General features: G+C 37.0%; 1 protein-coding gene across 9 annotated transcripts in view; it reads right to left on the bottom strand.

The window, feature by feature from the left end:
- Positions 1-72: 72 nt before the first annotated feature.
- The window catches only part of LOC119784921 (lymphoid-restricted membrane protein), a 38,236-nt gene continuing 23,354 nt past the window's right edge, over positions 73-14,954 (bottom strand). For 3 of the 9 annotated variants that reach the window (XM_038287213.1, XM_038287216.1, XM_038287214.1), the window contains exons 23-39: positions 13,113-13,185; positions 10,672-10,718; positions 10,510-10,601; positions 10,274-10,407; positions 8,469-8,553; positions 8,326-8,377; positions 7,402-7,429; positions 7,025-7,165; positions 6,499-6,633; positions 6,198-6,345; positions 6,085-6,122; positions 5,933-5,989; positions 5,317-5,378; positions 4,963-5,061; positions 3,572-3,697; positions 2,421-2,575; positions 73-1,323 (exon numbers count right to left, since the gene is read on the bottom strand). In XM_038287213.1, the coding sequence (XP_038143141.1) occupies positions 1,181-1,323; positions 2,421-2,575; positions 3,572-3,697; positions 4,963-5,061; positions 5,317-5,378; positions 5,933-5,989; positions 6,085-6,122; positions 6,198-6,345; positions 6,499-6,633; positions 7,025-7,165; positions 7,402-7,429; positions 8,326-8,377; positions 8,469-8,553; positions 10,274-10,407; positions 10,510-10,601; positions 10,672-10,718; positions 13,113-13,185 (1,615 nt within the window). In that variant the 3' untranslated portion in view covers positions 73-1,180. The remainder of the gene's footprint in view (positions 1,324-2,420; positions 2,576-3,571; positions 3,698-4,962; positions 5,062-5,316; positions 5,379-5,932; positions 5,990-6,084; positions 6,123-6,197; positions 6,346-6,498; positions 6,634-7,024; positions 7,166-7,401; positions 7,430-8,325; positions 8,378-8,468; positions 8,554-10,273; positions 10,408-10,509; positions 10,602-10,671; positions 10,719-13,112; positions 13,186-14,954) is intronic. The other 6 variants (XM_038287218.1, XM_038287219.1, XM_038287217.1 and 3 more) reach the window with 6 other exon arrangements.

The raw sequence follows: 14,954 nt of genomic DNA, 5'->3' as shown, positions 1-14,954 counted from the left end.
TCCAGTTGCACAACATCATGTGAAAATATCAACCAGAGTTGCTTCCTAAAGTTTGATTTAACTGAAGTTATATTGGGTCGTTTATGTGTTCCCTTTATTTTTTTGAGCTGATTAGAATAAAATAAACCCACAATAACGAAAATGGTAGATCTTTAGGTTAACCATTTGCATTTTCATCTCGTAGACAAGGTGTACCGAGCAGCATTACCTCCTTCCTTTTTAAGACCCCAAGTTTAATTGTCAATCATGCTATTGAGCAAATGCATTAAAAAAATATTGAATTGATATTGGGATGCATGAAAACCCACTTTGTTGCAGAATAGGCTACTTTATTTGTGCAAAGATCCATGCATCCTCTTTGAAACATACAAAAGAATAATAAATTGAAAACCGTGGAAACCACAGACAGAATTGGAGTTAAAAGCAAGAAACTTTGTGTTCAAACTGTTAAAAGCAAAAAAAAAAAAAAAAAAAAGGTTGGTATTCAAAGGAAAAAAGAATTTTCTTAAATTTGTAGTAATCACAATACCAGTTAAAATTTAAACTAGTGTTGTTTAGCTTAAAAGCAAAAAAGATCCATCTCTTCCCACTTGTAGCTAACAATCATAAATACATCTCAGAAACATTCAGAATAAACTTATTACCAGTTTTTGTAGACTTAAGCTCATATGCAAGATATAGCCAAGTCAACCAGGTATGTTGAATAAAACCTATTAAATGCATTTGTAGTCTTAGCTTAAAACAAATTAAATGTGTTCAATAACTCTAGTTGGGCAGTCAGAGTGGAACACATCAGATTCCTGTGCTATCATTCCTTATATTAGTGCTTTGTCGGCTCTGTATGACAGAGGTCAGCTGCTTCCACCTGTACTGATATGTTTTCAGGTTTTTACGTTGATGCGGTCAGCCCAACCTGTCCTGTAACATGGAGACATGCAGAAACAGACTAATTTAGCAAACGTGATCCGATACATAAAATCATCTATAGGGTTAGCCATCCCTGCAAAGCCTGGCCTTTGCTGTTATTCCAAGTCTTCATTCAGGGGTATTCAGGCACCATTAAACATCACATCAGCCTCTGCTCTGAAGTGGCTTACTGTCTTTTTGACCACAGCACTACAAAGAGTAGCTTTGTAGAATGCAGAGGGGCTTCAGAACTATCCGCCTCACAGTAGACCATCTAGACGGGTGGTTGTCCGTTATGCCGAAGCCCTGTGTAAGGCCACAGCAGCTGCTGGATGGTCATCCATGAGTCTCCTGTCCCCACAGGTGCTGCATCGACTGCTGGCTGCATCACTAGACTGGCCAGGAGTGCAAGGAGACCTGTTTATAAAAGGAAAGCTTTCAATTAACAATTAGTGATACAAGGTTACAACAAAACCCACCCAGGAGAAGGAAAAAATGCAGAGGGATCAAGCCTGAAAAAAACATTTGTTTACCTGATTCTAATGTGAAATGTTTACCGGCTGGAATAAAGATGCCAGTTTTCAAAAGTTTAAAAAACATTTTAAAGCTTAGGTAAGAAATCCTATTGCATCAACAGAGGAGCTAAAGCGATATACAGAAAACACTTACAGTTGTGTCAGTTTCAAAGAAAGCTGTGACTCCTTCAGATGGATTTATGCAGCTGTTCGACTAGAAAACATTGCCAACTTTGCAGGACTTTTAACAGTCATGGTAAAACTGGAGTTTTACAGATAAGGAGAACACAACCTTGCCCTAACCAGGTTCTTGAATGGTTTTACTAGGCCAGAAGAATGTACAGGAACAGCAAGTCTGTAATTAGATTTTCGTGTGCAGCTTCCCTTTATCCTAAAAATGACCAGTGTGAAATTTGATTTTGTGTAAAAATTGGACCTCAATCATTTCAAAAAGATAAGTTTTAAGTGACAGTAGAAGCATACATTATTGAAAACCAGTCACCATGGAGACACGTGTCTGCATAGCAGCAGAACCTTCCCCTGGGTGTCCCAACACACTCCTGCCTGCATGAAGCGCTTACCTCTACAGCTTAATATTGAAAACCTATCTGTATAAAGAAATTAGTGGCCACCCTGATTCTGTTTATATCTGTTGTTTAATTCAATCTTTGGTATTGCTTAACAGTGCCAACTAGAGGTGGTTTTAGTGTAAAATGGTCATTATTTATAGTTATATTTAAGGTTAAAGTTATTTCTAAATGTACTCATGCACAGGTCTTAAACTGAACTATTTTCTATCCAAATAGACAAGACGCTTTTTGTAGCATGACTGTTATCTGAAATGGAATTAGAAGGTAAGTATGCATTTGGTTGCTTGTTGTCCAACAATTGAAAACAAAAAAAGGAGTATTGTTGCAATATTTTGTATGGAGCAACTTTTTTTTTTTTTTTATTCCCCTTCACTTTTTACATTATACATGTATGAGCAGATGCGTTTACCTGCTAGCACAACCACAATAGCCAACCACAGCCAGGGCCCTCTGCCTCCTCCTTTGGCTACCGCTGCAGAAGGTCTCCTGGAACTGGGCAGGCTTTGAGACAGAGGGGGAGATAATCCTGGTTCTGTTGTTGTGGGGCTGGACGAAGGACTTGGACTGGAGGACAGAGAAGGAAAAGTTAATGTATGATCAACTGGAAATATGCTGTGTAAAGCAAAGAAGCCAATTTACCAAAAACAAATGGTTATGGAGTCAAAAAAAACACCACCAAAACATCCGTTTTATTAGTGGTAAATTGTGCATTTGGCAATAAGCTTTAAAATTAGCCTCAAATAGAATTTTAAGTTAGATTAATGTTTGAAGCCACCAGTCAAGCACAGTTTTAAAGATTCGTAGGCCTTTACATGATTATCATGATGCAAAAGCTGTACAAAGCTCTAAAACTTTTCAGTTGGGAAGTAGGATAAACCATTAACTCATTAGATGCTCTTCACTTACAGCATGACAAACAGTTCATCATGACTCCTGTTAGTTATTTGTAAGGAGAAAGGGAAAAGAAGACAAACCAAAAAAGCCCATTATTCGCTCAATTTCAAGTGAGCCAGCTGCCCCACAATAGTTTGTGATCAACAAAAGAAGTTTGCACAAAACTGTGTTAAACACATGCATGAGTTATTAGGAACAAAAACAGAAGCTTAGTCAAGATGAACAAGGAGCAGATGCTTTGCACAAACCAGTATGAGCTGAGCTTCATGCAGAAGTCAGAAAGATTTCTTTACACATTTTTCAAATTGATCAAAAGTAAGTTATAGAAAAGCACGACCCAAAAAATAGGAGCCTTCTGTTACCCTGGTTTGAAGCCAATGAGAGCAGAAAGCAAAGAAATTGGTCCAGCATTACCCCGCATAATAAAACAGTTTCATCACTTAGGAGGTTCCTTTAGTTCAACCTAAACTGAAAAAAGTATTTTAATAAATAAAGAAAATTAATAGAAATGTGTTAGGTGTGCTCTGATAACACCCCAGGTCAGGACTACAGGAACCTCATTCAAGCCAAGCGATAAACTCTTTCACCGTGCATTAATGCCGTTTAGTTTGGCTTGCAGACAGTGCTGCTGCAGTGAGTCACTGATGGGCTTTTGGTTTCACTAACGTCTTAAGGGGCAGAATCAGGGAGGTGAGTTTGCTGCCCAGCTCCTTGATACTGGACCTCCTTTCTTCAATTTCCTCCTTCTTGGGCTCGTCATCTGAATGGCAGTCTGTGCTGCTGCAGGAAGGCCTGTGGGCAGCCGTGGTCATGCAGTCACAAACAGTGTTCAGTTCACAATAAATGTGAGGCCAAAAAACAAAACAAAAAAAACATTGACAATATTTGGTGATATCACACACATAATACAGATGCACAAATGTCATGCATACACAACAAGATGGCAAATATAGCAATATTATTCTTTTCTGAAGAAAATATGGCTACAGTTTACAATTTTTTTAAAGTAATACAATTCAAAGCAAGCAAATTACAGCCAGCGAATTAAATATTCATGTACTTTAATTTTTTTGTTGTTTTACTTTTGTCACATTATAACCACAGACCTCAATAAATTGATTTGCTTTTATATGATAGACCTTAAATTGGTGATAAAAACAAAAACTGCTTTCAATTTAAATTGCCAGCACACATTAGTATTTAAACCTCTGGTAAATCCATCAACTCTGGTAAGTCTGTATGAGTCTTTGATCCACAGTTAAAAGCTTAATTCTTGTTAAAGATTTTTTTGGAGTTGGAACTAACCAGTCTCTAACACAGTCTCTTACGAAGTATACCATATTTTTTTCCTGATATTTGTGCTATTTGGTAAATTTTCTCAAGCTTTCCTGTCCCAGCTGAAGGAAAACATGACTAAAAGAAGGATGCTGTCACAACTGCAGTCGATACTGCAGCTATACAGCTTTCATTTGATAAGATGGATATTCGTTACATTTTCAACCACATGAAAATAGTGCAGTATTTTTTGTAGGTCTAACAGATAACATTTAAATTTAATAAATCTAAGTTTGTGGTTGTAAAGTGACAAAAAGTGAAACAGCTCAGTGGGACATAAAATGTCTGTAAGGCAAAGCGGATGTTTGAAAACCAGAGCATTAAGCTGTAAAACAATCTACACACCGTTTATTTACAGGCAATATATTCAGAAAATGTGGTGTTCAAATTGATTGTATCATCAACCAATTAAGACCTGTATCTGTGCATATAAATATAGATATTGCACCTCAAGTCTTAATGGGTTTTACAGCGGCAACACAAAGCAATAAATCAGCTTATTTGCACACTTCTCTCAAACACTTCCTCATGCAAAGGACTTCATGCATAAAAGATGGCTGCCATGTGGTTTGCTGTCGTTGTACCTTTTTCCGGTTTTGCTAACCAGGTTCATTCTTTAACTCCAGCTTTTTCAAACCCCAAAGTCGCCATCTTTATGCATTAAGGTCTGCTGTATAAAGACCAGGGAGAGGCAGCCAAAGGGGGGACATCCATCTCCTTACCCCTTAGTCATGTCAGGGGGATCTTCAGTGTCAACCCAGGCCGCAGAGCTAACAAACCGTTTGAGCGGGGGGCGTGTCATGCTCTTCGATGCCACATTCCTGAAAACCATTGTCATCACATAGTGGCATAACAAAAACAACCCTCCTTGTCATAGCACGCCTTGGAGACTTGGGGAAAATAACAAAACCTCCATACAGCATACAGAAGATACAGCAGAAAAAATTAACTGAAAAGTTGGGCAGTTTAGAGGTCCACTTGGCGGCAATGTCACAACATTTCCCTTAAAATTGACTCAATCTCTTCAGTTTCATGCGAATATGTAGCTTGAGTTTTTTTTTTTTCATACTACTTACCATGGGGATCGCCTGGTCAGTCTCTCTGCTTCACCTTCAAAGCCATCCTGATTGGCTTTTGACTGACAAAGAAAAAAATAAATCAATCTTGTATTAATCAAATGTTCTTAAGATCATCATTATATTTTTCCCTCAAAAAGCAGAGTAAATAAATTTTTCCAACATGGTTTTTTGTTTTGATTCATGCACGTTTGCAGATTGAGCCCAAAATACCCCATATTTAATGGTGTAATTACTTTTGGATGCAATGAGTAGATCTAAAAAGGCTAACATACCTGAATATATTTCAGATAAAATTTGTCCAAGTCAAAACATGTTAGCTAATAGTTTGTTTTTATCTACCACCAGTACTCCACCAGTAAAATTTGACACAATAACTGATTTTCAACTGAAAAGAGGGATAAGAAATGTCACAATTAATATATATATAAAAATATATATATATATGTTTTTGGAAGGTATTGCAGACATACAGTATTTTTATGAAACAGTAACAGAATTTGAATGAGCTTTAGTTAAAATTTTTTCTCCATGTTCTTTTTCTGTAACTCGATGATAATAAAGATTCAATAAAGTTGAGAAATGAGAGCATAATATGTGCTGTGCTGGTTCCTACCATGCCAGAATACAGGCTTGCACCAACACCAGGAATAGGTGTTACACTGGATCTTCTCTGCAGTGAGATCATACATTTAGAAACAGGATGAAAAGTTAGGAAACATCAAAACAAATTAACAAATATGACTAATGGGTGCGTAAGTAACCAACCGTGTATTTTGATGGTTGCTTCTTGCCACGGAAATCATCTGTCATTTGAAGAACATTGAATATTAAAAACAGTTTTACAAAACTTGAGAAATGTGAGTGAAAAGGCTTTAAACCTTTTTCTGTTTGTGATCCAAACGATCTCTCACTTTGCATGAGTGCCTCTCTAAGCTCAAGGAGCTCACTGTGCTCCTTCGTGTACGTCCTCCTCAGGTTCTCCACATGCTGGATCATTACCTCCACAGCTTTACCAATGCGGTTCTCCTGTTGTTCAAACACACAACTCAGATGAAATATTAAAGTCCAAATCCTCACAAAACAATGGTCTGCTTCTTGTCAACATCAGTGCTACTTTAAGAAACCAAAGAAAAAGGATGCTCATGCTACAGGGGAACAGAAAATCAGAGTCCAGCTGACCTGGTGTATAGCTCCAAGCATCTCAGAGCGACTGGACACCCTGGTCATGGACTGGTTGAGAATTTCTAGGTTTTTCTGAAGCCTCTGGATGATCTCCATTGACTGGCTGTCATCTTCACACAAAGGAGTTAGAGCCTGATAAGGAAAGGGAGGTCAAATATAAATAGCAAATAACTGATTGCCTCTAAATAATTCTTTATTCACACCAACTAAATTCACTGTTTAACAAATCTCTGTCAAGCTATCTGGTCTAAAATGGAGAGCGTCTGAACATCATCGGATTTGATATAGGTCTGGATTCAGCTGGGCCATTCTAGCGCATGAATATACTTAAAATCTTCCAAAACATCAGCCCTTCATGACTGATTTTGGAAACAACTGGTTGGAAAGAAAAACACCATCAACCAATGACTATCTTAGAAACAAAAAGAGACTTGCATAGAACCATTCAGAGAAAGGTCTGCAAAGTGTCTACAGTACAAACAATTGCACTGAAAGAATAAAGAATAAAGGTCTGAATTTGGACCTGCAGCAAGCCTTGGCAGCTGGACACTTCCCTGCGAACATTTTCTTCTGCAAGATCCCGTGACCTCTCCTCCAGGCGGAGCCTCTTCTCCAGAGTGAACATATCACACTTGAATCCCAGAGCAAGGCGCTGGAACTCTGCCTGAAAAAGGTGCAGTCGTTTTTTTATACATCATACTATGAACATTTTCATAAAAGATGTCCAAATACAACTTTGAGGATGAAAAGAAAACAAAAAAACAACAACAAAAAAATGGATTGATTTCAGAAGATTTCAACCACAAATCTTTTCGGTGCATCAGCTATGATTTGCACTTATAAATCTTATCAATAACCCAATCTAAGCCAATTTCTTACATATTCTGTGGTTCTGCTTACCTCAATCTCCTTTTCTGTAGGTGACGAGCTGAAGAAAAAAAGATAAGAGTTATAAAAAATCACTACTGATGAAGTGATTACATTAAAATAGAACTAGAAAGTTCTCTCAGTGCTGCATTTGTTTCACATTTATGTTACAGCTTTATTCCATACTTTATCAGCCCTTTTATGTTGTTCATATTTTGGTTACACAGCCCTACCTTGAACACAAGCAGAAATTTGATATTCATTGCAGTAATAAAAAGTTTAAATGTGGTTAATTTTTCCTTATTAACTCTACTTGTCAGACTCGCTTTCAGAAATATTGTCATATTCAGAGATCTCTCCCTACCCGTTTTTAAAGAACCTATCTGTACGACCATCTTTATAATAATTCTCATTATTTTAATGATACTATCCCTACAGTGAGGTACGGTGTGGGTATTATCATGCTACAGGGCATATTTTTCAGCAGCAGAATCTGAGAACAGTCAGGCTAGGGGGAAAGGTACATGCAGCAGTGTATAGAGACATCCTGTATGGGAAACCTGTTCAAAGCGCCTCTGAAGTCAGACTGGGACCATGACCCAAAGCACAAAAGATCACAAAGGAGTGGATCAGAGCCACTCTGTGATAGACCAAGACTTAAATTTGGCTAAACATCTGGAGAGATCTAAAAATTGGTGCACAGGAAAGTCTCCTTTCCAAGCTAATGAAATATTTTGGACTAAACTGCAGAAAGACAAAACACTTGAGGCTGTAATTCAACAAAGTGAAGCAAATGCTGTGAACTTTCCATCATTTTCCAGTAGCCATAATGGGATACTGTGTCTGGAATTATGAGGAGATAGATTATTTCAATACCATTTGAAATAAGGCTGCAACATAACTTACTGTGGAAAAAGTGCAGCCCCTTATATACTTTCTATATGCCCTGTATCTCACCTGCTCCTGTCGTCTTTGAAGACATCGTTGTCAGAGATCACAGATGAATCCGCTAGAAGATGACCCCCGAAATGTTTAGGACCAAGTGAAACTTTAACAGAATTTACTTCAGAATGTGAAACTGTATTCATTTCTGCACTTACATTCCCTCCTAGCACCCAGACTGATCTCAGTTGGTTCAACTTGAACATGGTTCTTCTCCACGGCGTCCATGGCGTGTGCCAGATTCTGCAAAGTTTGTATAAAATAGTTTGTCACTTCCTCCTTTTTCTTCATTTCCTGGTGCACTTTCTGCTCCAGTCCCTCCATTTCAACGTTCTCTTCTCTATCCATTTAACTGTAAATTGTGTGTTTGGTTCTTTGTCTTCCTAACGTGTTGAAGACAAATCTAAAACTCGACTGGCAGACTATTTGTTTTTATTATTCAGAATGAATCTAACCTTACCGGAGATAAAACCTAGCTATGAACTCTGTTTTTCCCTCCCTCTCTTTGATAGGCTCACACCCATACACGGTGCAGAGCTGGAAAGACAACACATTTTTCCTGTCTGCATGTTTAGGCTGCAGGAAATCAACATAAAGTCTTGTTGTGGGCGAAGGAATTTTATCTTTGCAGTGCAATCTGCTCTTAACTTGTCATCTCCTCAGTTCAGGATATCTTCCAATATGGTTCTCAAACAGAGGTACATTTACTACCTTGTCTGCACTTTGTGCTAATATAAAGCATTTCTTATAAATTTTCAACACTTAACAGAGAGCTGACAACTTTATGTTGTACCATCAAGCACTTAGAGCTAAAACAAGACAGCAGATGCAGAAACTACAAAAAGGAGAAAAGAAGAGGAGAATATTCTTTTGCTTAGCTCTGAAGCTGAAACATGCATTTGAGGAAGACCTTAAAACTCAGTTTAACCAGGTTCTAATGAAAAAAAATTGATAACTCACTGGAAAATATAAAATTAATGTGAGAAGATGCAAATATGTATTTCTAATACAAGCTAATAGCATTTGAAGTATTCTAACTGTAAAATGTCCTTTTAAATTAATTGAACCTGCATTGAGATAAAATACTGTTAACTAAAAATGGTTTCATCTATTTGTCACAATGTTTTAAACACGCTGCAGCCATTTTGCGACACAGTGATAAATTAAGAAAATGTAATATATTGACGTAAGCAGAAATTACAGGGTTTGCTTTTGTTTTTGTCATGCTTAAAGGTTTCAGGGTTAGTTTTCAAATAATTACTTTCATTATAAGGGGGGAAAAAGCCATCAAAGCCATATTTGAGTTAATTTATGTGCAACATCCAAGTCTTTGACGTAGCTTACCGTACCTACAGAATCAAAAATGCAGCTGGCTTAGAATCCAGCCTGACATGAAATGTGGCAAAATATCCAAGTAAAAAGGACAGAATAATGTCCAGATCTGTGTTCATGGTAGAATATCCTTGTCTATCAGTCTACAAAGGTCACCTTTATTTGAGGCGTTCTGACTGCTTAGAATCACTGAAATCAGTAAATAAAAAGTGGGAAAAAAAATAGTTGTTGAAATAGAGTGACCTACATAAGCACTCAAACTACCATCACATGGTCACAGAAAACAAACCAAAACAACAAAAAATCTGCATATTCTTTAAAATAGATACATTTTCATCACTAAACAATAAGAACCTGAACTAAAGTGGCTTTCTCTGCACAGTTTTGTCAATATAAACAAGAAAACTTTGAAAATTACTGACCAACACTACAACCAAGCTGAATTTCTTTTGGAAGGTGTTTATCATTAACATTCTGATTTAAAACAAACAGCATTTCAGGAAAAGATGATAATAGAATCAGCTAAACATGGTGGTGGTAGGGTTATGGTTTTTAGCTGCTGTACTGTATACCTATACAATCTAAATCTATATAACAAATCATGCGCAGCCTATTTTACAACATCCATTACCTGGAAACTGATGGAATCAGGGGCTGTGCTGCCATTTCCACCTCTTGGCTGGCTGTTCTGAGCAACCTGTAGTTCTGACAGAAGAGAGCTGCTCTCAGAGGTATTTGGGCCTTTGCTAGTGACCTGGTCCATCCCTTTAAAGGACACGAGTGAAGCAGGATCATAGATGATGTAAGAAGGTGTAAGCAAAATGCCAACATTAACCTGCTCTTAACAGATGTTTCTGTCCCTTTTACCTGCCACGCTGGTAGAAAGCGTTGGCCCATCAGCCGTACTATCCTGTACAGTCTCTTCCTCCTCCACCAGCACAGGTAACAAACTTGTGCTGCTAAAGAACACAATTCACACAGTAACCGTACATCTGAATCCCAATGAAATAGTGACAGAAAACCACTCACCTGTCGTCAGTTGCCGATTTATCTGCCGACGGGTCACAACTTGAGCTCTGAAAGGATCAGTAAAAAAGGGAAACAAGAACAAAGATGGTGTTTCAAAAGCTTTTTCCTTTCTTGTCAAACATAATCTGTCAATAAAAGAATGAGCAGCATACATATCCCATGGCAGGGAACACCATCTAAGCTTTACAGAGTGTGGAAACAGATTGGGCTGACTTCTTATATAATGTGAAAGTCATGCACACAGAGAGCTCTGCAGCTTTCTAAGTGTGTGTATTTCTGGCTGGAAATGGTACCAAGTTGACGCAGGCATAATACTAAGCGGTGGAGGCGGACTGCCTGAAAACAGCGTGAACACGTACTCACAATGGAGCAAGGTTAGAGCACAGATCGGTGTAATACCATCTTGTGTAATGATACTACATATCTGTGATGACGCAGCATAAAAAATAGGAAGGCCTGGTGTAAAAAAATCCCCTTAAACAACCAAGAGATTTTGCACCATTAATTCAATGCATCAGTTGCAAAGTTACCCATTTAACCTAAATAAATGCTGACATAGTTTATTAATTTGTATTTATTTAAATGAAGTTAATTTTGATTTCACAATACTCTAGTTTTATTTTCAACTAAAGTTTAACATTTAAGCTCTTGGCCACATATATCATTTAAACAACAAATACATTTTTTACACAAAAGTTTCCAGCCTGTACGGCTATTTAGAAACCAAAACTCCAGTCTTTTCAGTGTAGAGGTTGGTACTGTAGTCGGCTCAGTACTCTACTAATCCCCCATTTAACCTCACATATTAAAACTAAAAACATATTTCAAATCCAAAAATGGAATTGGATATCGTAACTTATATTACCAAAGCCTCTTCAGAAAGTTAAGGTCACTAGTGTTGACTGCTGGCAGGAAGGATCTCAGGTAGAAGTCTGTATTAGAGCGTAAAAAAAACACTATTTGGGTGAAATTAGGTAAAATCTGACAGTTGTTTCTGAATAATCAGAGAGTGACTGGCTGTCTGTTGGATGGACCACTCACTCAAATCACCTATAGCAGTCTATCATAACACTTATTTTAAGAAACCTTACATTTTGTTTAGGTTTTTGCTGTGAAATAATTGTTTTCCTTATTCTGAGGTAAATAAGATGATTTAAAAATGCAGTTAGTATTATAGCACTTAAAATAAGAAAATTTGATATTATTCAATGAAAATAAGATAATGCAGTTAAATGCATGTAAATAGTCTTATTCCATTAACGAAGGATCACTTACCTGCCCGATTCAAGATGCGCTTATGTTAAGAAAAATTGACTTATTTTCATGTTTTTGCAGTGTTCAACCCGTCACCCCCTCAAAAAAGATGACCCCCCCCCCCGACAAAAAAAAAACAAAACAACACCCAATCGACTGGCAGCCCCCAAGATACATAGAATTATTTCAGTCTATATTTCTTTTTTAATATAAAGTATAGACAATATTCACATTTTTCAATCAATGTATGATCTTTAAAGGATATTTAAACATTTCAAATGTTTTTACAATTATGCAATGGGATTTAATGACATTTAATTATTAAGTTGTGCTTTATAGAATAGAATAGTTTATTGATATCGGAATCATCCATTGGATAAATAAATGTTGTATTTACCCATTACTGGGACATTTTCATTTATGTTACTTAATGAAATATGTTGGTCCACCAGTTATGGATCATCAATCAGTGTTGCTATTGGCTTCAAAACAAGATCTTTTAATACAATTACTTTAAACCCCAATGCTACCTTTTTATTTTGTATACATTTTCCAAAAAATATTTTAAGGTGCTGCACATACAAACTCATAGAAAAATGAAACAGAATGTGTGCCAAACCATTTCACCAAGATAAACAACAAAAAATCCCAATTTTTGAGTCTTTAATAAAGCACAGCTATAGTTTTAATAAAGCAGAAGAAGTTAGGAAAGCATAAACTAATGAAAGACTTAATTAAACACACATTATCAAGAAGAAAATTATCTGTTAGTCAAGGAAAAAAACATTGATGTTTAGTTTATCCTTTTAAAGTTACTTATATTGACCAAAAATAATTTTATTGTCCTTCCTAAAAACATTGCATAGTATGAAAGTAAATTTAAAGTTGAGATTTGTAAACAAAAAAACTTAAAACTCTTTAATAAGCCAGGGATTAATATTTCCCATTTTTAGAAAGAGCGTCATGTAGAACTGGTGGCCATATTGACTAATATGTTGGCCAAGCTCAGGACAACTTTAAGCCCTAAATCGAGCTCAGTTTACCAGTTTGCCCTAACAACATCCTTTTACAGTATTAAAAAGAGACTGTGTTAAAAAGAGGAAGGGGAAGCAGCAGAGAGGGTGCTGAAAAGAGGAGAGGAAACTGAATTCCCTTGTGTGTTAAAATACTTCCTCTCTGTTACTGACCTTATGCCGATTCATGTCTCCCAAGCTGGCATCTACGGCGTCTTCTTTCTCCTCTTCTTGCCTGTGAGCCTCACTGGACAACACGATGCAGGATAAAGACAAAAGGTCAGAGGTCAAGTTTCAGGCACCATGCATTTTTGATTTTCAATATATAAATGAGACCACAGCAAAATAGAGATCTGATCATAGAGCTGCAGCAGAATGACAGAGAGAGCTTTAGTCTGTTTGGAGGTGGACTTTGTCTATGCAAAGCATGGCCACAGAGATACTAATTCAACTAGTAACTCCTCCTACACAGAAAAACACCAATTTGACTAGCAAATAAGGCCAAAGTCATAGGGAAATTATGAAACTCTGTAAAATGCCAACTTCACTTGCTTTTGAAATTCACAAACAAGTTGACAGAAGAAAATCAATAAGATGCTGTAGAAAGATGCATGGCAATATCTTCTTCAGTGCTTTAGTGCTTCAGAGCAAATTAAATACTAAAAAAAACAAAAACAAATAAAAAACAGCTGCTTCTTTTTTTATTTGCTTAACAGCACCAACTAAAGCATTTTTTTAATCTACTAGTTCAATACTAGAAGCAACACATTCAACCAAAGGTACAGTTCCTGACTGAACAAGATGCGTTGGTGCTGCTTTAAACTTTGATAATCCTGCTCCCTCTATGACACAGTAACATGCAGAGCAGATTAATACATGTACAGAAAAACAAGAAGCTCATTTTGCAATCGACTATGAAAAGTGTTTTATTACTGGTTAATGGTTTCAAAATACCACAGTTTTAAAAGCCATAATGTTAATAAAACCTATCATACCTCCCTGCAGTTTAAACTCCCTTTTTCAGTAACAAGATGGAAAAAATAACCATGCAAATGTTTTTAATGAAAGAGCAGTCATGGAAGAAAAGCTAACGAAGCCACACCCTAAAAGTAAGGCTGATTTGAAACTCCAGCTGCCAGCCTGGGATTGGGATATTGGTCAGGAAGAAAGCTGCAGAAAGGCTCTCTGAGCAGATAGCCTGACTAATAAACAAGTCAACGGCTTAGAAAAAGGTTAAACTGTTTCATATATGGGTCACAGAGAGCACCTTCCACACTAAGGCTTTGTAATTGGTGCCTTTAGCTTCACTTTATTTTTGAAAATAAAACATCTCATAGGTTTTAAAGACTAAATCAATGTTATTAAAACTGTATTCAGTACAACCACATGTGGATGCAACAACTCAAAACTTTGGTCAGCATCTTTAGAACAACTTGATTTATCAGCACAGAGTGGCAAGGAGGCACTGGGACTGAGATGTTATGGAAAACTGTTGCTTTAAAAGCTTCTTCATGGCAGAGGAAAGTAACAATAATTATGAAATCTCATTAAAGCTCATGAGAAGAAGAAGGCACCTTCAAATGACATGTTTTAAATGGATGTATTAAAGGTATAGAGGAGGATGTTCTTTTTCTGGGTGGATCATCTAAATAAGTGGTCCTCCTAATTGCCAATCATTCTGGCGATATGTTTATGTGAGGCCGTCCTACGTGCTCGTCCCCATTTTCACTTACCTGTGGTGAGTCTGACAAATCTTCTTTTGAAAAGTAAGCTTGTATGAGCAATGCAAACAGAAACTTTTAAACAGAGCGTGCACGAGGAGAAATGGGCTCGTGCATGCTCTTGCACGCGTTTAATAGGCGTTCCCTCTCTGAAGCGGGTACAGAGTGTGCATGAGCATTTTTTTTTTTTTTTAAAGTGGAGAGGACGGGTCTTCCTTGTGAAATCCTCTACTATAACTTTTAACACCAAGAATGTGGCGGTTCCATCCCATGTCCTCAACACATCTCTAAAAAA

This window comes from Cyprinodon tularosa, unplaced genomic scaffold (genome assembly GCF_016077235.1).
Source record: "Cyprinodon tularosa strain WSP-4 unplaced genomic scaffold, ASM1607723v1 ctg237, whole genome shotgun sequence".
NCBI classification, from domain to species: Eukaryota; Metazoa; Chordata; class Actinopteri; order Cyprinodontiformes; family Cyprinodontidae; genus Cyprinodon; species Cyprinodon tularosa.
This window is presented reverse-complemented; position numbering and strand designations above follow the sequence as displayed.